The sequence below is a fragment of the Argopecten irradians genome, chromosome 8, assembly GCF_041381155.1.
Source record: "Argopecten irradians isolate NY chromosome 8, Ai_NY, whole genome shotgun sequence".
In the NCBI taxonomy this organism is placed as follows: domain Eukaryota; kingdom Metazoa; phylum Mollusca; class Bivalvia; order Pectinida; family Pectinidae; genus Argopecten; species Argopecten irradians.
In genome coordinates, this window is record NC_091141.1 from 2,193,564 (window position 1) to 2,217,445 (window position 23,882).

General features: G+C 37.2%; 1 protein-coding gene across 1 annotated transcript in view; it reads right to left on the bottom strand.

Annotated features, from left to right (window-relative positions):
• Positions 1-2,139: 2,139 nt before the first annotated feature.
• LOC138329081 (actin-like protein 6B) overlaps positions 2,140-23,882 on the bottom strand; it is a 30,419-nt gene continuing 8,676 nt past the window's right edge. Inside the window, exons 9-14 of the mRNA XM_069275810.1 lie at positions 21,686-21,747; positions 20,281-20,395; positions 19,332-19,415; positions 18,149-18,244; positions 4,191-4,277; positions 2,140-3,464 (exon numbers count right to left, since the gene is read on the bottom strand). Coding sequence (XP_069131911.1) covers positions 3,384-3,464; positions 4,191-4,277; positions 18,149-18,244; positions 19,332-19,415; positions 20,281-20,395; positions 21,686-21,747 — 525 coding nt within the window. The 3' untranslated portion in view covers positions 2,140-3,383. The remainder of the gene's footprint in view (positions 3,465-4,190; positions 4,278-18,148; positions 18,245-19,331; positions 19,416-20,280; positions 20,396-21,685; positions 21,748-23,882) is intronic.

The window sequence follows — 23,882 nt, forward strand, 5'->3', positions numbered from 1 at the left end:
AGCTTCCATAACATGCCCGCCACTAAACAATCACAACCCACTGTAATCCAAATCATTTTCGCAAGATACCAAATTTCGCGGGAGAGGTCGAACCTGTAATACAAGATTGGTAGTAAGAGGCCTTGATATAATTTAAGCAGTTTACAGTAGTATTACATTCTCTATTTTCATAGGAATTTAAATAAGAAGAAGCAACAAGACAGTTCCGATAGGCTTCTTACATAGTCATATCCGAAATTGGAAAAATCTGCGTTTTTGGAGTCAAAATCGTTTTCAAATATTCTACAGATACATTTTATGGTTGGAAATAGATTTCCTTCTGATTTTGACTTTTTCTGTATATTTCAAAATGTATTAATTAAGGAAATATCAACCTATGGTTATATTTCACATGCTCACATTAGTTGGTACATATTATTTTTTTGTTTTTGTTTTATTTCATACCGAGATGCACAAGTCAAGGAACTACTCAAAGTTTATAGAGTTTGAAGAAGTTTTACCAGAACATCTAACCTTATACTACACCTGGCTGTGTGATGGAGATACACAGCCTTTCAACAATCTGCATTTTCGTCCTTTTTTGCCATTAGCAGCTAATACTAAAGACGCTGAGGTTTCAATTTTTTACATCTTAAATGATGAATTCACTTTAATAGCTATGTAAGCTACAATGTATATATATACAGAATAAAACAACCAGAACAATTTTTTTGACAAAAATCTTTTTAAACTCAAAAAGCACTAAAATAAAATTATCGCTAAAATATCCGAGATTACAGGAATATTAACTAAAACACTTAAACAACAAGAGTATCAAATCGGTATGTGCCAGACAACAGAATCTGTCTGGCGGCCCACAGAGTTGATGGATTGCCAATATTTCAATAAACAAGTCAGACAAAGGGGGCTGGAGCCAAGTACCAACTCTGACCATACAATTACACATCAAACACATAGTTTATTGAAAAATCAAATTAAAATTATAAAATTTACTTAAAAGTCATAAACCCATGATGAATGTTAAATATATAAGTACAGAAAAGGGATAGAGTTAATTTCAGATTTTCAGATTTATAAAATTTATCTAATACAACAATTGATAAATGTATTTGTTTGACCATTGCTCTCAATGTGTTTTCTATCAGAACTAATTATACACATTAGGATTTATGTGGGAGGCACTTTTAGGAAGAATCTCCTGAATATAATGAGTCTCTGGCTTCATAATAGTATTTTGTCACCTGGAATATATTTTTGGATTTGTGTTAGGTCCTTTTGACAATCAGGGCCATATTTAAAGGATGTAACAGGTTTAGGAGCTGGAGAAACAACACTGCCTTATAACTACAGTTAGTACCTGTGGTTTGTTGTTTGGAATGATTTAGAACAATATTTCTGGCCAAGCATTGTTCAATTCAAAGCCAGACGTACATGTACTATATTTTGCTTTTCTGCATTTTCTTCTCTCATATCAATGCCAACTTATTAAGAACCAAGATTTCCTTAATCCCTATTTTCTCCAAGATATTGCTTTGCCAGAGGTTTCCCTTTTCTTTGAGATGCTTTATACAAGTGGAAGCTAGCCATGAACATTTCAGCTATATTTCAGACTAGGCTCCATAAAATCCTATTGCTGAAACTTGAGGAGTTTGAAATGAGGGATGTAGTACAATCGACAATGATATACAGCTATAGTGACAACAGTTCACCCACGACCCTAATCTGATTAAAATACAAATCCTTATTATCACTATGTTTGATAAGAGGATCTGACAACATCCCATTAGGGGTCACATTCTGGTGACCTTTGGAAATGGCCAATCAAATTGCTGTTCCCAAAATCTTGTCCTGGGATGAAACAGTTTCAAAAAAGCTGCCAGAATCATTTTCATATACATAGTCAATTCGACCACAGAGCACAATAAAGATATTTGTACATGGATACTGGGACAATATGGCATTTTCAATTGAGGTAGGATGTCGTAGAAATGGTGTTTGATCTGAGGAACAGGTGTTATAAAGGTCATTGGAACATGACCCCTCATAGGATGTTGTCAGATCCTCTTATGAATGGAGTGGTTAATCAGATTGCCCCTTACCCTTGACCCCTGGTAAAATGACAGATGAATCACAACACAATTTATTTTACTTTTGACTTTTTATTTTTGTTTACAAAAGAAATGAAATGCGATGATCTACATTCTTCCATTCATACTCAAATTCACAACTATCTCTCATTTACAAACTTACCGAATCAGACATGAAATATACATCAACCCAACGATCATTAACAATCATCATACACAGGATATACACAGAATATCCTGATTAATTCAATATACAAGACCCTGTGTTCAGGGGATAATCAATTTGGTGTCTTTACTACATCAGGGCCCTGTGTTCAGGTCAATTAACTCATATTTGACACCTGAAAACATGCATGAACTGTTCTCACTCCAAGATTGGAGCAGTCCATTAACAATTTTCAGGGGTGAATTAGTGAACATGGTATAAGCAGTTTATACCTATAACTTATTTAAGGATGCATGATGCCTTGTATACTCTCCACGTTTCATGTCCAAACTAAATTTATCTCCCCTTAATGTAGTTTTTAAATCTAGTCTTTAAATCTCCTGGTTTTTTTTATGTTTTTTTTGTGTTTTGCAAATTACAGTTCACCTTAATTACAAAACCAGAAATCATTATGAATCGTTTTTAAAGTACTTTGTTCAACTTTAAATTCTATTTGTGACCAAAATTAAAAAATAATAAGAATGACTTCCTTTCTTATTGTCAAAAATCTTACTTTGATTATATTATGCACTTGATAATATATTTACGCACTGACATATGTATGATTATATGTAAGTCATAAATTCTTGGTCCCCTTGGCTTGTACTATACTTAATTTATTTGAAAATTTATTTCTAAGATAATCAATTTGATAAAGCACTAGGTGCAGAGATTCCTGATACTGCAACAAAAGTCGAAAGAATATAAGTTTTTCAATGTTTTTAAACACACACTGTATAACATATAGGAAATGGTTCAAAGATAAAAGAATACAAAACAAAATTCACTATTAATATAATTTGATATTGATTTGCCTTAATTGAAATGTTCTTTGCTTCCATCATGTTTCTGAGAGATTTCTTTCAACAAAATAATGAGTTTAATTTAGCACCATAGATATATTTCAACAGTATCTAAAATTGCATTCTTTCATTTGTTATGTAAAGCACAACAAAAAGAAAGTAACCCTTTGAACACATTGTAGAAGCCACAAATTGTAGCTTTTTCTTCTGTTTTCTCAAATCCATTTAGTTTGATCCATTGTTACAAAACAACACAATATGACAACCATTATGACCTTGACCATTCCATCAAGGACATTTGCGTTCCACACAGCTCCGGCCCCCTTCTTCGTATTCCTGCTTAGAGATCCACATCTGTTGGAATGAACCCTGTATAAAATAATAAGGTATCTAATTAGCGTTTGGAAATCAAAGTAATTTTTAAATGCAGTGGTCATCCAAAGATGCATTCAATATGCATTTTCATATTCAATATTATACCCAGATACATGTATTTGAAAATAGCAATAGCATGAACATAAAAACCGTTATTAAATCAGATGATGTACTGAGAGTGATTGTGTTTTGTTTGGTTTATCATAACCATGTCCTATCAACAGCTACAATGTAGGGTTATGTAAGGACAGCCTCCTATGTATGCGGTGTGTATTTTTTTATGAAGTGTGTGGTGTGTGTTTTGGGAGACTGCGGTATGTTCGTGTTGTGTCTTCTTGTATATTAGAACAGTTGCCCTTTTTATAGTGCTATATCACTGCAGCATGCCACTAAAGACAACAAGCAACATACCCTTAATGCTGAGCGATAATCAGGAGCAGAAACTTTTATAGACTATGGTGTGTCTCAGGTGGACGCAATGAAATGATTTAGAGCACCAACTAGAAGAGGAATCCAAAGTTGTGTTGTGGTGGTTGTAAAATAAAAATAATTGCCACCTGTCAAACGTCAGCAAGATGACAGACTTCAACAGGTGGGTGTAATGTCACTGTGGCTCTTCTCCTGTCAGTGCGTGTCTGATAACACTTTGACAGTCATGTAACCTGCACATTAACACTGATAAAAACAGATATACAGTACAGGTGATACAGGAGAACGTACCAAAGAGGCCAGGATTGATCCTCCGATCCAGCTGCTGAATCTTCTCTCAGCCGTTCCAGTGGCCGATATTATTTTCAGCCTCATGCTCTGAAAAACAATGAAGAATGAATGAAACAACCAGAGCATACATTAAACTATTTAAACATGAATGTTACACCCATACCCATAAAACATCCTATACATTTATAGTGACTATGATTTCTGGGGAGTTATTCCCCCTGGGTATAGCCTGACAGAAAGATGAACTTGAGCAGCAACCTCAGTATCTATCATGTTTTTTGAAGCAGCTAGTTTTATATAGAAATGGGAATTCCAGAGAAATGCATGTCTTTCTTTTCCATAAACAAATTAAATAATTCCCATAAACACAACTGTTTACAAACAATATAGTCTAACAAATTGCAAATCCTAAAATTGATTTGAATTGTCGTTGTGTCTTATATCTTATTAAAAGTAAAAGAGAAATAGCATACTTTTTTTTATATTTCCAAGTACCAATGTAATGAATCATTTTCCAAATTAGAACTGATTCGTTATTTAAGGAATGATTTTTATTTTTTTGTTGTTTACTGGTGTGTAAACTGCATTTTTTTACAGATATTTTAAATGACGCGTGGTGAAATATCTGTACAAAAATGCAGTTTACAAACCAGTAAGCAACAAAAAATAAAAAATCATTCCTTATATTTACATCTCGACCAATCATTTTATTTTAATCAAGTTTTCAAATAAAATAAAACTATGTTACAGCCGGTCGATTGATGGAATCCCGGAACATGTACAGCTGCCTTCAATTTGGCGAGAAATGTTGTCAAATTCAGAGAGTACACAAAATATAGTTTCACATTAACTTGATCTTTTTTCATCCCATTTATACAATATTTGTTAAATATTTTATTTTCTGATATATAATTTAATATTTACATTACATTTATACAAGTATTATATTTATCTATTATGGCCTGGTTGAGAGGGCACTATTGCCTCATAGTATTGTCGAGGGATGGGATAGTGCCCTCGCCTTCGGCTCGGGCACTATTCCATCCCTCAACAATACTATGAGGCAATAATGCCCTCTCAACCAGGCCATAATGGGTTTAGTACATCACCCTGACATGAGACCGTTTTTCATGTCATCGTAATAGAAACACGTCAAGCGATACCTCGCAACGCTATCTTCATTTCCACACCACGTTGTTACATTAAAAGTACAACATATAAATTGTGGCAGAGATATGAGATTCTATAAAAACGGGATTCAGCTTCATGAAAATTAAAAGTAGATCAATATAGAACATTAGTGAACTGTCTTCTGTAAAAAAGCAACATTTGCATCCATCCCCGCACACAACAGCCTGTCCGCCATCTTGTCGTCTTGGTCGAAGCGCAACGTTATAATGACGTAATGTAATGGTGACAATACATTCACGTTCAATTTCGCGCCACTTCAATAGTGCCCGCTTGCCCGGGCACTATTGCAAATAGTATCCATGTGTGTAGCCAATCAGAATCCAGTATTCTGTCACGTGATGTACTAATGAAGATTAGTCAATACAGATACAATAGGCCTAATCTGATGCGCGTTCACACTACTTGCGGAAATCAGTGTTCCGATGTGTGTATTCTTGCGTAGCAACCACTGCGTTTACGCAATTGTAAACGATTTCGCAGTTGGTAAGGTTATATAGCAAAGAGAAAACAGAAATGTAAATATTGTTTGATGGCCATAAAACAACTGTTATTTGAGAAGGTGAAAGTTTGTGTGTTTGTGGAAAGGCACCATGATTTTATGAAGAAACCTTAGACCTTTAGTCTGATGCTTGCGTCATATGGAGCTTAAAATTAACACCTCATTGTCAATGGCACACTGCAGCAGAATATCACATAAGCACCACACCTTCTGGTCCCTAATTTCAAGTCATTTTTCTTACTATGTATACATCAAGATTGCATCCTTGTTCTGCTTTTGGTAGACGGACTCCAAAACAAACTATTTTATCTCTGATTTCTTTTCTTTTTTAGAGGAGAGGCACAAATGGTTTTTTTCTGTCTGAGAGAGAAGCCCATTCCCTGCTTATTTTTGCATATATCTGCCATTAATACATGTATTATGAAGATATCAGTGACAAGGAATTAAAATTGATGCGTCATAACCATCCATATACAACTCATAAACATGATTAATTCATTTCAATTAGCTTCATCGCTTCATACTACAACACACCACTGCCAAACCCTTATCAATTACATTCTGATAAAGTTCTCTGCAACATGCATATAATATGTAGACCAGTCATATATGTATCCTGCATCCCTCTTTTTTTGTGAAATGTTCTTCAAAATACCAACGGTATATGAAGCTATACATGATAAAGACACATCATCTAATCCAAGGAAATGTAGATGATGTTAATAAATGTTAGAAAAAAAAACCAAGCTATTATTACCTGTACAAAAATGAAACTCCATGAAGTAGTTCGGTTTGACAAGATAGGAGAATGGTGCCAGTCCACCAATCTCCATGATCCCTGCTGTTCTACTGTGATAAGGACAAGTACAGACAGTGCAGGGCATCCTTATACTCTAAGTACAGATATAAGGACGTGTACAGACAGTGCAGGGCTTCCTCTTACACTCTAAGTACAGATATAAGGACGTGTACAGACAGTGCAGGGCATCCTCTTATACTCTAAGTACAGATATAAGGACGTGTACAGACAGTGCAGGGCATCCTCTTATACTCTAAGTACAGATATAAGGACGTGTACAGACAGTGCAGGGCATCCTCTTATACTCTAAGTACAGATATAAGGACGTGTACAGACAGTGCAGGGCATCCTCTTATACTCTAAGTACAGATATAAGGACGTGTACAGACAGTGCAGGGCATCCTCTTATACTCTTAAGTACAGATATAAGGACGTGTACAGACAGTGCAGGGCATCCTCTTATACTCTAAGTACAGATATAAGGACGTGTACAGACAGTGCAGGGCATCCTCTTATACTCTAAGTACAGATATAAGGACGTGTACAGACAGTGCAGGGCATCCTCTTATACTCTAAGTACAGATATAAGGACGTGTACAGACAGTGCAGGGCATCCTCTTATACTCTAAGTACAGATATAAGGACGTGTACAGACAGTGCAGGGCATCCTCTTATACTCTAAGTACAGATATAAGGACGTGTACAGACAGTGCAGGGCATCCTCTTATACTCTAAGTACAGATATAAGGACGTGTACAGACAGTGCAGGGCATCCTCTTATACTCTAAGTACAGATATAAGGACGTGTACAGACAGTGCAGGGCATCCTCTTATACTCTAAGTACAGATATAAGGACGTGTACAGACAGTGCGGGACATCCTCTTATACTCTAAGTACAGATATAAGGACGTGTACAGACAGTGCAGGGCATCCTCTTATACTCTAAGTACAGATATAAGGACGTGTACAGACAGTGCAGGGCATCCTCTTATACTCTAAGTACAGATATAAGGACGTGTACAGACAGTGCGGGACATCCTCTTATACTCTAAGTACAGATATAAGGACGTGTACAGACAGTGCAGGGCATCCTCTTATACTCTAAGTACAGATATAAGGACGTGTACAGACAGTGCAGGGCATCCTCTTATACTCTAAGTACAGATATAAGGACGTGTACAGACAGTGCAGGGCATCCTCTTATACTCTAAGTACAGATATAAGGACGTGTACAGACAGTGCAGGGCATCCTCTTATACTCTAAGTACAGATATAAGGACGTGTACAGACAGTGCAGGGCATCCTCTTATACTCTAAGTACAGATATAAGGACGTGTACAGACAGTGCAGGGCATCCTCTTATACTCTAAGTACAGATATAAGGACGTGTACAGACAGTGCAGGGCATCCTCTTATACTCTAAGTACAGATATAAGGACGTGTACAGACAGTGCAGGGCATCCTCTTATACTCTAAGTACAGATATAAGGACGTGTACAGACAGTGCAGGGCATCCTCTTATACTCTAAGTACAGATATAAGGACGTGTACAGACAGTGCAGGGCATCCTCTTATACTCTAAGTACAGATATAAGGACGTGTACAGACAGTGCAGGGCATCCTCTTATACTCTAAGTACAGATATAAGGACGTGTACAGACAGTGCAGGGCATCCTCTTATACTCTAAGTACAGATATAAGGACGTGTACAGACAGTGCAGGGGCATCCTCTTATACTCTAAGTACAGATATAAGGACGTGTACAGACAGTGCAGGGCATCCTCTTATACTCTAAGTACAGATATAAGGACGTGTACAGACAGTGCAGGGCATCCTCTTATACTCTAAGTACAGATATAAGGACGTGTACAGACAGTGCAGGGCATCCTCTTATACTCTAAGTACAGATATAAGGACGTGTACAGACAGTGCAGGGCATCCTCTTATACTCTAAGTACAGATATAAGGACGTGTACAGACAGTGCAGGGCATCCTCTTATACTCTAAGTACAGATATAAGGACGTGTACAGACAGTGCAGGGCATCCTCTTATACTCTAAGTACAGATATAAGGACGTGTACAGACAGTGCAGGGCATCCTCTTATACTCTAAGTACAGATATAAGGACGTGTACAGACAGTGCAGGGCATCCTCTTATACTCTAAGTACAGATATAAGGACGTGTACAGACAGTGCAGGGCATCCTCTTATACTCTAAGTACAGATATAAGGACGTGTACAGACAGTGCAGGGCATCCTCTTATACTCTAAGTACAGATATAAGGACGTGTACAGACAGTGCAGGGCATCCTCTTATACTCTAAGTACAGATATATAAGGACGTGTACAGACAGTGCAGGGCATCCTCTTATACTCTAAGTACAGATATAAGGACGTGTACAGACAGTGCAGGGCATCCTCTTATACTCTAAGTACAGATATAAGGACGTGTACAGACAGTGCAGGGCATCCTCTTATACTCTAAGTACAGATATAAGGACGTGTACAGACAGTGTGGGACATCCTCTTATACTCTAAGTACAGATATAAGGACGTGTACAGACAGTGCAGGGCATCCTCTTACAGACAGTGCAGGGCATCCTCTTATACTCTTAAGTACAGATATAAGGACGTGTACAGACAGTGCAGGGCATCCTCTTATACTCTAAGTACAGATATAAGGACGTGTACAGACAGTGCAGGGCATCCTCTTATACTCTAAGTACAGATATAAGGACGTGTACAGACAGTGCAGGGACATCCTCTTATACTCTAAGTACAGATATAAGGACGTGTACAGACAGTGCAGGGCATCCTCTTATACTCTAAGTACAGATATAAGGACGTGTACAGACAGTGCAGGGCATCCTCTTATACTCTAAGTACAGATATAAGGACGTGTACAGACAGTGCAGGGCATCCTCTTATACTCTAAGTACAGATATAAGGACGTGTACAGACAGTGCAGGGCATCCTCTTATACTCTAAGTACAGATATAAGGACGTGTACAGACAGTGCAGGGCATCCTCTTATACTCTAAGTACAGATATAAGGACGTGTACAGACAGTGCAGGGCATCCTCTTATACTCTAAGTACAGATATAAGGACGTGTACAGACAGTGCAGGGCATCCTCTTATACTCTAAGTACAGATATAAGGAGTGTACAGACAGTGCAGGGCATCCTCTTATACTCTAAGTACAGATATAAGGACGTGTACAGACAGTGCAGGGCATCCTCTTATACTCTAAGTACAGATATAAGGACGTGTACAGACAGTGCAGGGCATCCTCTTATACTCTAAGTACAGATATAAGGACGTGTACAGACAGTGCAGGGCATCCTCTTATACTCTAAGTACAGATATAAGGACGTGTACAGACAGTGCAGGGCATCCTCTTATACTCTAAGTACAGATATAAGGACGTGTACAGACAGTGCAGGGCATCCTCTTATACTCTAAGTACAGATATAAGGACGTGTACAGACAGTGCAGGGCATCCTCTTATACTCTAAGTACAGATATAAGGACGTGTACAGACAGTGCAGGGCATCCTCTTATACTCTAAGTACAGATATAAGGACGTGTACAGACAGTGCAGGGCATCCTCTTATACTCTAAGTACAGATATAAGGACGTGTACAGACAGTGCAGGGCATCCTCTTATACTCTAAGTACAGATATAAGGACGTGTACAGACAGTGCAGGGCATCCTCTTATACTCTAAGTACAGATATAAGGACGTGTACAGACAGTGCAGGGCATCCTCTTATACTCTAAGTACAGATATAAGGACGTGTACAGACAGTGCAGGGCATCCTCTTATACTCTAAGTACAGATATAAGGACGTGTACAGACAGTGCAGGGCATCCTCTTATACTCTAAGTACAGATATAAGGACGTGTACAGACAGTGCAGGGCATCCTCTTATACTCTAAGTACAGATATAAGGACGTGTACAGACAGTGCAGGGGCATCCTCTTATACTCTAAGTACAGATATAAGGACGTGTACAGACAGTGCAGGGCATCCTCTTATACTCTAAGTACAGATATAAGGACGTGTACAGACAGTGCAGGGCATCCTCTTATACTCTAAGTACAGATATAAGGACGTGTACAGACAGTGCAGGGCATCCTCTTATACTCTAAGTACAGATATAAGGACGTGTACAGACAGTGCAGGGCATCCTCTTATACTCTAAGTACAGATATAAGGACGTGTACAGACAGTGCAGGGCATCCTCTTATACTCTAAGTACAGATATAAGGACGTGTACAGACAGTGCAGGGCATCCTCTTATACTCTAAGTACAGATATAAGGACGTGTACAGACAGTGCAGGGCATCCTCTTATACTCTAAGTACAGATATAAGGACGTGTACAGACAGTGCAGGGCATCCTCTTATACTCTAAGTACAGATATAAGGACGTGTACAGACAGTGCAGGGCATCCTCTTATACTCTATACTAACATAGTCCTATACTCTAAGTACAGATATAAGGACGTGTACAGACAGTGCAGGGCATCCTCTTATACTCTAAGTACAGATATAAGGACGTGTACAGACAGTGCAGGGCATCCTCTTATACTCTAAGTACAGATATAAGGACGTGTACAGACAGTGCAGGGCATCCTCTTATACTCTAAGTACAGATATAAGGACGTGTACAGACAGTGCAGGGCATCCTCTTATACTCTAAGTACAGATATAAGGACGTGTACAGACAGTGCAGGGCATCCTCTTATACTCTAAGTACAGATATAAGGACGTGTACAGACAGTGCAGGGCATCCTCTTATACTCTAAGTACAGATATAAGGACGTGTACAGACAGTGCAGGGCATCCTCTTATACTCTAAGTACAGATATAAGGACGTGTACAGACAGTGCAGGGCATCCTCTTATACTCTAAGTACAGATATAAGGACGTGTACAGACAGTGCAGGGCATCCTCTTATACTCTAAGTACAGATATAAGGACGTGTACAGACAGTGCAGGGCATCCTCTTATACTCTAAGTACAGATATAAGGACGTGTACAGACAGTGCAGGGCATCCTCTTATACTCTAAGTACAGATATAAGGACGTGTACAGACAGTGCAGGGCATCCTCTTATACTCTAAGTACAGATATAAGGACGTGTACAGACAGTGCAGGGCATCCTCTTATACTCTAAGTACAGATATAAGGACGTGTACAGACAGTGCAGGGCATCCTCTTATACTCTAAGTACAGATATAAGGACGTGTACAGACAGTGCAGGGCATCCTCTTACACTCTAAGTACAGATATAAGGACGTGTACAGACAGTGCAGGGCATCCTCTTATACTCTAAGTACAGATATAAGGACGTGTACAGACAGTGCAGGGCATCCTCTTATACTCTAAGTACAGATATAAGGACGTGTACAGACAGTGCAGGGCATCCTCTTATACTCTAAGTACAGATATAAGGACGTGTACAGACAGTGCAGGGCATCCTCTTATACTCTAAGTACAGATATAAGGACGTGTACAGACAGTGCAGGGCATCCTCTTATACTCTAAGTACAGATATAAGGACGTTACAGACAGTGCAGGGCATCCTCTTATACTCTAAGTACAGATATAAGGACGTGTAAGACAGTGCAGGCATCCTCTTATACTCTAAGTACAGATATAAGGACGTGTACAGACAGTGCAGGGCATCCTCTTATACTCTAAGTACAGATATAAGGACGTGTACAGACAGTGCAGGGCATCCTCTTATACTCTAAGTACAGATATAAGGACGTGTACAGACAGTGCAGTGGGCATCCTCTTATACTCTAAGTACAGATATAAGGACGTGTACAGACAGTGCATCCTCTTATACTCTAAGTACAGATATAAGGACGTGTACAGACAGTGCAGGGCATCCTCTTATACTCTAAGTACAGATATAAGGACGTGTACAGACAGTGCAGGGCATCCTCTTATACTCTAAGTACAGATATAAGGACGTGTACAGACAGTGCAGGGCATCCTCTTATACTCTAAGTACAGATATAAGGACGTGTACAGACAGTGCAGGGCATCCTCTTATACTCTAAGTACAGATATAAGGACGTGTACAGACAGTGCAGGGCATCCTCTTATACTCTAAGTACAGATATAAGGACGTGTACAGACAGTGCAGGGCATCCTCTTATACTCTAAGTACAGATATAAGGACGTGTACAGACAGTGCAGGGCATCCTCTTATACTCTAAGTACAGATATAAGGACGTGTACAGACAGTGCAGGGCATCCTCTTATACTCTAAGTACAGATATAAGGACGTGTACAGACAGTGCAGGGCATCCTCTTATACTCTAAGTACAGATATAAGGACGTGTACAGACAGTGCAGGGCATCCTCTTATACTCTAAGTACAGATATAAGGACGTGTACAGACAGTGCAGGGCATCCTCTTATACTCTAAGTACAGATATAAGGACGTGTACAGACAGTGCAGGGCATCCTCTTATACTCTAAGTACAGATATAAGGACGTGTACAGACAGTGCAGGGCATCCTCTTATACTCTAAGTACAGATATAAGGACGTGTACAGACAGTGCAGGGCATCCTCTTTATACTCTAAGTACAGATATAAGGACGTGTACAGACAGTGCAGGGCATCCTCTTATACTCTAAGTACAGATATAAGGACGTGTACAGACAGTGCAGGGCATCCTCTTATACTCTAAGTACAGATATAAGGACGTGTACAGACAGTGCAGGGCATCCTCTTACACTCTAAGTACAGATATAAGGACGTGTACAGACAGTGCAGGGCATCCTCTTATACTCTAAGTACAGATATAAGGACGTGTACAGACAGTGCAGGGCATCCTCTTATACTCTTAAGTACAGATATAAGGACGTGTACAGACAGTGCAGGGCATCGTCTTATACTCTCTAAGTACAGATATAAGGACGTGTACAGACAGTGCAGGGCATCCTCTTATACTCTAAGTACAGATATAAGGACGTGTACAGACAGTGCAGGGCATCCTCTTACACTCTAAGTACAGATATAAGGACGTGTACAGACAGTGCAGGGCATCCTCTTATACTCTAAGTACAGATATAAGGACGGTACAGACAGTGCAGGGTACTCTAAGTACAGATATAAGGACGTGTACAGACAGTGCAGGGCATCCTCTTTACTTTAAGTACAGATATAAGGACGTGTATAGACAGTGCAGGGCATCCTCTTATACTCTAAGTACAGATATAAGGACGTGTACAGACAGTGCAGGGCATCCTCTTATACTCTTAAGTACAGATATAAGGACGTGTACAGACAGTGCAGGGCATCCTCTTATACTCTAAGTACAGATATAAGGACGTGTACAGACAGTGCAGGGCATCCCCTTAAACTCTAAGTACAGATACCAATGTCGGCACAAATATTTTACACTAAGCTGAAATATCTGTGGCTCCTCTAATGATTAATTGGTCATTTCTCCAATGGAATTACATATATTACTTATAAAATGCTTATAATTAGTTCACAATTTTCTCACTAAATCTCTCAATGTAGTAACATATCTGATAAATAGTGAAATTTTACATTGGCTGTAGACAGCTTGTAGAAGAAATTAGCTATTATTCCTTTTATAATTAGAATTTAGTGAACTGCTAACATTGAAAATGATAAACCGCCACATGGGGTCTTTATTTCTATCTACGTACATACATGTAATTACAGTAAACTTGATAAATCAAAGTAATTATAGCTTCATTTATAACGAAAATCAAGGATTTATAAGTGAGAAGGATTCGTCACTGTCTCTTTACATTACTAAACATCACGCGAGACGCCTATGAACCAGGAATAAAAAACATTTTTCTCAACAAACACTTGTCTGATCGAGTCAAACAAAACACTAAGGTAAAGTTGATTAAATTTCTCAACGTTTATTACTTTCTTTAAGAACGAAAAAGTTAGAAGAAATATCTTAAATTTTTGTTAAAAAAATACGACAGCTCATGAAATGACAGCACGCTTCAGAAAGTAAGACGGTAACCCTTGAACCCGCAAGCTATATCAAAGGCTGTGCTGGCAGATATTAAAGGAAAATCAGTCTCGCCCAATGTAACGGTCAGTGCACAAACACAAAAGCTCCTGCACCGCACTTGCCCAAAACCAAGTGTGACTTATCCTTCTCATGTACGTCCTTGCGAAAATGAATCAATCACGGCATAAGAATATGATATATTACCAACCAATTGTTTTATGATTTTATTTAAAAATTTTAATCAAATATCTTGATGCACCATATTTGCTGTAATTAGCGTCCCTCTCTCCCTAGAGATGTAGTTGTAGTTGTTATAAATGCTCTCCATCCCCAGGATCTTCCAACATCAACATGGTATCCCACATTACATGAACTTGGGAGTCTTTTACATGTGAATCATGACATGATAATGTGTAAACTGTGACAGATTAATGTGCCATGAGGACAGAAAAAAACATATTTTAAAAAGTTTTTCTGTCCACATTTTGGTTCCCTAACAAGTGCCCCTGTTTGTTTCTACATGTATTTTTAAGCACCCTGGGCGCTTATTACAAATACAGCGTTAATATTATACTAAAAGGTTATTTATGTGCAGGGTCAATATTTTGGATATTTAACTAGAAAGGAGAAAATTAAATCTAAGCAGTTTTCAATTTTCGCAATCTAGCTTTCAGGTTACAAAGTATTTTTTGGCAAATCAAATTTTCGAGATCAAAGAAATGTCCTGCGAAATCGCAAAAGTTAAACATATCATAATTAGGAAAATAACTGGGTACGGGATATATTGTAAGAAAATGTATACTTTTCTAATTAAAAGTTCCATTTTCCTACTTGGTTTTTTATTCATGTATAATTGGACAACATCATTTATCTTTTATTACGTATTGTAAACCTACTTAATTTTGTGATGACAATATTTCACATTTTCATGGCTAACTACTTTTTCAAAACGATTTAATTCCACATATTAGAATCCTAAGGCTTTACAAGTTAATGTTTGCCACACTTCCTGGCTATTAATTTTTGCGTTACCTCTTCTACTCTTCTACAAATTATGTGGAATTTAATCATATGTAGAATTTGGTTTGCAGTATGGTCTAATCATTAGTCATTAAATTGAAATTTCTGTACACAATTTGAATGATTATATTATTTTTTTTGTTTAAATAAAGATCAGTGTAAGACATTAGGCAATATCTTACATGCAAGAAAACCCCATAGACAGAATTTAAAGCCATAGTGACTATAGCTGGTAGCCAGAAATACAGTGTATTCATACATTTCATGCCATAAAATGATCAGCTGAAATATATCTACAAACAATAATGGGATAAAATTCCTTTCTATAAAAAAACCCAAATTAAATGACAATTTCAGACCTTTTAAATCCCTCAATTGATTTTAAATTGGACGACAATAAAAAGAGTTCCAATTAAGAATAAATAAATTCTTGTTCTTGTAACCTGAATCAAACACATAAAGAAATGGCTGAGAGTCGATAAGACAAGATTAATTAGCGTCCAGCCCACGCTAATGACTACTAATTGAGGGTGGAGTAGTATCGTGTCTCCAACATTGTGTTACAACAGACAGCCCCACCTCTCTTATAGGCTACACAACAGCTAGACTACAGTATCATTCTTATCTTCATTTCTACATTTTCTTTTTTGAAATATTTTTTCTTTAATTGTAATGACTATAACCAGTTGTGAATGAAACTATTGTATTGTGGACCAATTAATCATTAAACTATCTTTTTACAAAATCTTTTGTCTACGGTATATAGATGCCAGAGCTTTGCAGACGATTTTCATAATATACGCTAACAGAAAACAGTTTATCAACGATGGTTTAATCCATATGATGGAACAGCCGTTTTGACGATCAGGTGACGTGTTCACATCAACATTAGTGATGTCATAATGGTCATGATTTGTGTGTCAGTTATAGACATCAATTGGCCTTGGTTAGTTAATAAAGTATATTTAAACTGTGACCAACATGCACAAATGTAAATATTAGAGTGATTTTGCTAAATGACAAAACATGATGGTATTGATGACCATACACCATATATGGAAGAAGAAAAACTATCATTTAAATAAAAAGTTCAATCATCTAGCCCCATGACCAACTTAAACATTCTTTCAAACAGACACATTCATTTAAGAGAAAACATCTATTTATCAAAATTACAAGATATCAGGGCTCGCACAGAACAAACAGACAATGACGGCCAAACTAAATTTGAAGTGCTCTAAACAAAGGAAATTAATGTAAACTTTGAACTTGTATGCATGTTGAATTAAGCAGGTATAGATCTCAATTTGAAAGTTGGATAATTATTTAATGAAATCTAGGACATACTGGTATACCAGATATATGTGTTTAGATATTCGGAAAAGACTACTTTTATAGCTTATTTATTTTAGCATACAAGGCAGTAAGAGTTATCTCCCTTAAGTCCAATAAATTTTCCCCTACCAATAAAATACAATTGAGGTGTATATAATTTTGGTATTGAGGGGGATCTTTTAATTAACATTCATAGTATAAGCCTTGAAACAAAATTTATAAGTCACTATCTTTGATAATGAATAAATTACTTAGGACCAAAGCATGCACTTCTTTGCAAAGAACTACATGTATATATTGTTATACAGCAATGTTAAAAGCTTCCTCAATGTGAGTTTGATTAAAAATGTGATAGCACCCCATATGAAAATGAAGATGATGTATGGAGGACAAAGAATACATCGTATTCCGTCCATAAAATGACAAGTATGTGAAATACAGGAATTTTTTACAGCTTTAAATTTATCTTCACTTACCACCAGCACACAAATTACTTAAAGTGACCGATATATCATAGAGTTATACTTGACAAACCAGGTCTGCTCGTTAATAATATGTGAATTATATTAAGTCAGATTTCGCTGTTAATAAGATTTTAATTAATCAGTAACAAGCACTTGTTGTTACCTTACCATTGTCTGATGATACAATACAGGTTGTTATCTCTACACAAGGCCTCCAACTTGCCAATGAGTACTAACAAATTAAGATTTTCTTATTCCACAGAAATTTTAATGTTTAATGGCCCTGCAGTTGTTCAAAAGATGATTAGGCTAAATACTGTTTAGCAACAATTTCCAAATCAAGATAAAATAATACCATGTCAAATAAACTTGACAATATTTTTTTTGATATTCGAAAGCATTTCATTTTTTACCATCATAGAGGATATATAATCAAAAATAAACAAATAGCTACCTGTCAATCAAACCGCATGTGACTATGCGTTTTATGCTGTGTATGCTACAGCCTTTCTCAGATATTGAATGGAAAAAAATAAGAATTAAATATTTCACTAAACAAGTGATTAAGCTAATTATCTTTTGAACAGTTTGACCCAGAGATAACATATTACTCACCGGTGGTGTTTTTGTGCCGAGGTCACGGTTAAGTCTGTCTGTAAATCCAGATATTAAACTGTTCCCTCCTACCACAATCACACTGCTGTACAAGCTCTATAGAAAGGAAAGACATCATTACAACTTCACACCAGAGAGAAATGATCAGTCAGATGTGTATTTACTGTATTACATAAAATGTACATTGTTTTAAAAACAACTATCCTTTTTGAGATTGCTGTGGATTCACATACGTATACAAGAGGCCTAGATGGCCTGTATCTTGGCATGATAAGACAAAACTGTCCATGATATATTTATCTCTTATGGTCTAGTTGTGAGGGCACTATTGTCTCCTAGTATTGTTGAGGAATAGCGCCTGAGCCGAATACATCATAGTTATGAGTGGGTTCAATAGTAGAAAGCGTGGCAATCTAAAAGAGCACTTATCTATTATGGCCTGTTTGAGAGGACACTATTGCCTCATAGTATTGTCGAGGGATGGAATAGTGCCCCAGCCGAAGGCGAGGGCACTATCCCATCACAAGACAATACTATGAGGCAATAGTGCCCTCTCAAACAGGCCATAATGGGTTAAGTACATCACTCTCAGATGGGACTTGTTTTTATGTTATTGTAACAGAAGCACGTCTAAGTGACATCTCGCAATGCTATCTTCATTTCCAAACCATATTATTACATTAAAAGTACAGCACATGAATTGTCACGGAAATTTGTGTTTCTATAAAACGGGATTCAGCTTCATGAAGATTAAAAGTATATCAATATAGAACATGAGTGAACTGTCTTCTGTAGAACAGCAACATTTGCTTCCATCCCCGCACACAACAGCCTGTCCGCCATCTTGACGTCTTGGTCGAAGCGCAGCGTTATAATGACGTAATGTAATGGTGATGTCACAATACATTCATGTTCAATTTCGCGCCACTTAAATAGTGCCCGCTTGCCCGGGCACTATTGCAAATAGTAGCCATGTGTGTAGCAAATCAGAATCTAGTACTTTGTCACGTGATGTACTAATACAAAATAAAAAGTTCATCCATGACAAATATGGAATCCAGACTATTGACTGTATATTAAAGATAGAGGATAGTACTCTGCAATATCATGGATCCTACATGAATGTCTCACAAAAAGTAATTTTAATTTCAAGGCCAATGTGTGAATTAACTGATAAACTTACCGGTCGTATATCGATGTCACACATTCCCACACTTGTAGTTACAACATGTCCGGCACTTAACATGGTATTTCCACTTGGCAGGTCCTGAAATATATACAAAAGTTTAGTTTGATTAGTTTCATGTCCTATTAACAGAGTCTTTCAAGGATGTGAATAGAGATAGGTAGTGGAGGAATGCTGGAGAACCAAGAGAAACACCATCGACCAGCAGTCAGTACCTGGCAACTACCCCATATGGAATTCGAACTCGCAACCCCTAGGTGGCGGGCTTGTGGTAATATGTTGGGATATGTTAACCACTCGGACACAACAAAAGTTATGTTGTATAGTATTTTATAGTATTTTAAACTATGTGTCTATTAGAGTATAAATGAAGTATTTTTAGAAACTAAATTAAAAGAGCTTTTATAAGGCCAAACAAAATTAATTCTTAGTTTCTCAGGCCCCGCCGCATCGACATTTACCCCCCGCACCAATGTTTTTTATGCGCCATAACTTAAAAATTAAAATCGAGACCGCCGCATCGAACGCACCCCAAATTTCCATTCGAACTCGCCCAAAATTTCCATTCGAAAACGCACCCGGAAATTGGCTCCAATTTTAGTATGCACCTTTCATTTCCGGTACAAAATGGCTGCCGATGTCAGCATTTGCTCAAAACGGAATGTTTCCTCACAGGATTATGTATTTCAACTGGTTTTCTTTGGATATAGTGACGATTGAGATATTTAAAAGCTGTTCTTAAAGACTGAGTAAGAATTTACGTTTTCTACACGTGTTTTCATTGATTTTCATGTCCTTCAAGTGAGAAAAAAATAAAATGTTATCTGCCGCATTTGTTTTCAGAGAAATAAAAAATAAAAAAATATTCCCGCCGCCCGCACTGACTTTTTAAAAAAGTGGCCTGAGAAACTAACAATTAATTTTTTTTTGGCCTAAAAAGGATTACCTTGATTACAGAGGGGTCAAATAGACCTTCTGGTAATTTGAATTTCTCTGCTCCAAAGTCCTGATTGTAGCCGTTCGGGAACTCATAAAGGACTGTAGGCATAGTCTCAGCCGTACTAAAAAGAATTACAAAGTTATTATAATATTCACATTATCAAGGTTCATTATATTCTATTGATAGAAATATAATTATCTTTCTATTGATATAAATATTATGGTTTTATAATTCATGAAAATATAATATACTAGTTTCTAAACTCTTGCAAAATGCAGAAATGTATTACGTGATACTTATAGAAAGACTATGAGTAAATTGAAAAGTGATGAATTTCAAGTTTTGTATTTAGATTGTAAAATCCTAAAATAATCAAATCATCAACAATAAAAGAAATATATTAATTTTATTAAGATTTGTCTGTTTAAACAACTGTTTCATTATTCTATATTTCAAATTGAATGTAACGATCACAGTATGTGTGTATATGTTATGACCACAGTACATGTGTGTATATGTAACGATCACAGTACATGTGTGTATATGAAACGATCACAGTACATGTGTGTATATGTAACAATCACAGTATGTGTGTATATGTAACGATCACAGTACATGTGTGTATATGTAATGATCACAGTACATGTGTGTATATGTAACGATCACAGTACATGTGTGTATATGTAATGATCACAGTACATGTGTGTATATGTAACGATCACAGTACATGTGTGTATATGTAACGATCACAGTACATGTGTGTATATGTAACGATCACAGTACATGTGTGTATATGTAACGATCACAGTACATGTGTGTATATGTAACAATCACAGTACATGTGTGTATATGTAACGATCACAGTACATGTGTGTATATGTAACGATCACAGTACATGTGTGTATATGTAACGATCACAGTACATGTGTGTATATGTAACGATCACAGTACATGTGTGTATATGTAACGATCACAGTACATGTGTGTATATGTAACGATCACAGTACATGTGTGTATATGTAACGATCACAGTACATGTGTGTATATGTAACGATCACAGTACATGTGTGTATATGTAACGATCACAGTACATGTGTGTGTATATGTAACGATCACAGTACATGTGTGTATATGTAACGATCACAGTACATGTGTGTATATATTACGATCACAGTACATGTGTGTATATGTAACGATCACAGTACATGTGTGTATATGTAACGATCACAGTACATGTGTGTATATGTAACGATCACAGTACATGTGTGTATATGTAACGATCACAGTACATGTGTGTATATGTAACGATCACAGTACATGTGTGTATATGTACCATGTATATGTAACGATCACAGTACATGTGTGTATATGTAACGATCACAGTACATGTGTGGATATGTACACCACTGACCTGTTGTCGTAAGGTGTATCCATCACTTGTAGGGCAGAAGCAGCAAAATCTTGTAACACATCCTGAAATAGCATAAAAAATGAAATAACAATTTAACAATAATTTTTGAATTGTTGCTTTTTTTCACTTCTTTTAACAGATAACATCTTATTTTAAGTGTGCTTTGTTAAACCAATCCAAAGTGACCATTCAAAAATTCATAATGAAAATCACCAATAAATCATCTTCCTATTTCATCAATTTAAATTCTGTTTTAATTGAAATGTTTTATAAAGAAATCAATAAATGATTACCATGTGATTAATGATAATAATAGACTTTATTTAGACTTAACATACTGAGTCAAAGACTCGTCTCACATATGGTCAAGTAAAAATGTACAATATATATACAACATTTACAATTACAGGGTATAGGGTAGTAAAAACGCACAATGTAGAAATTTTGTGATAAAATATTTACTAGAACACAGATGACAATTAACATATCACAGTTCAATTTAAAAAGGAGGGAGAATAATAATAGAAATAACAAGAGGCCAATGGGCCTTAACGGTCATCTGACTATTAGCACAACACAATGTAGTCGTTTAAAGAATTTAGCCTATTTGACCCCTGTGACCTTGAATGAAGATCAAGGTCATTCATTTGAACAAACTTGGTAGCCCTTCATCCCAGCATGTCACAGGCCCAATATCAGGTCTCTAGGCCTCCTAGCTATTTTTAAGAAGTCATTTAAGTATTTTAACCTTTTTGACCCCTGTGACCTTGAATGATGGTCAAGGTCATTCATTTGAACAAACTGTGTAGCCCTTCATCCCAGCATGCTGCAGGCCCAATATGAGTATCCTGGGCCTTTTGGTTCTTGAGAAGAAGTTGTTTAAAGATTTAAGCCTATTTGACCCCTGTAACCTTCAATGAAGATCAAGGTCATTCATTTGAACAAACTTGATAGTCCTTCATCCCAGCATGCTGCAAGCCCAATATGAGTATCCTGGGTCCTTTGGTTCTTGAGAAGAAGTCGTTTAAAGATTTAAGCCTATCTGACCTCTGTGACCTTGAATGAAGGTAAAGGTCATTCGTTTGAACAAACTTAGTAGCCCTTCATCCCAGCATGCTGCAAGCCCAATATGAGTATCCTGGGCCCTTTGGTTCTTGAGAAGCAATCGTTTAAAGATTTCAGCCTTTTTGACCCCCAGCGACCTTGAATGAAGACCAAGGTCATTAATTTGAACAAACTTGATAGCCCTTCATCCTAGCATGTCACAGGCCCAATATCAGGTCTCTAGGCCCCTTAGTTATTCACAAGAAGTTGTTTAAAGAATTTTTAGCCTATTTGACCCCTGTGACCTTGAATGAAGGTCAAGGTCATTCATTTGAACAAACTTGGTAGCCCTTCATTCAAGCATGTTACGGGCTCAATATCAGGTCTCTAGGCTTCTTAGTTATTCACAAGAAGTTGTTAAAAGGATTTTTAGCCTATTTGACCCCTGTGACCTTGAATGAAGATCATGGTCATTCATTTGAACAAACTTGGTAGCCCTTCATCCCAGCATACAACATGCTAAATATCAGTACCCTGGGCCTACTGGTTCTTGAGAAGAAGTTTTTTAAAGGATTTTTAGCCTATTTGACCCCTGTGACCTTGAATGAAGGTCAAGGTCATTCATTTGAACAAACTTGGTAGCCCTTTATCCCAACATGCATAAGGCAAAATATCAGTACCTTGGGCCTTCTGGGTCTTGAGAAGAAGTCGTTTAAAGATTTTAGCCTTTTTGACCCCTGTGACCTTGAATGAAGGTCAAGGTCATTCATTTGAACAAACTTGGTAGCCCTTTGTCCCAGCATGCTGCAGGCCAAATATCAGTACCCTGGGCCTTTCGGTTATTGAGAAGAAGTCGTTTGAATGAAAAGTTTACGCACGGCGGACGGCGCACGACGACGGACGGTGCATGATGACAATAGGTCATCCTGACCCTTCGGGTCAGATGACCTAATAAAACTGGATATTGATGAAATGAAAAAGAAATACAAGAGATATCACAGTGTTTTAGCATCACCGGTAACCTGATCATGCAATCATGGTGAGAGCTCAGCCTCAGTGTTGGTCTTAATTATCAACTCTAGCCACGTCTACTGAGCTACCACCATGTTTGACCACGCACCATAATCGTTAAAAAATTTACATAAATGTATGG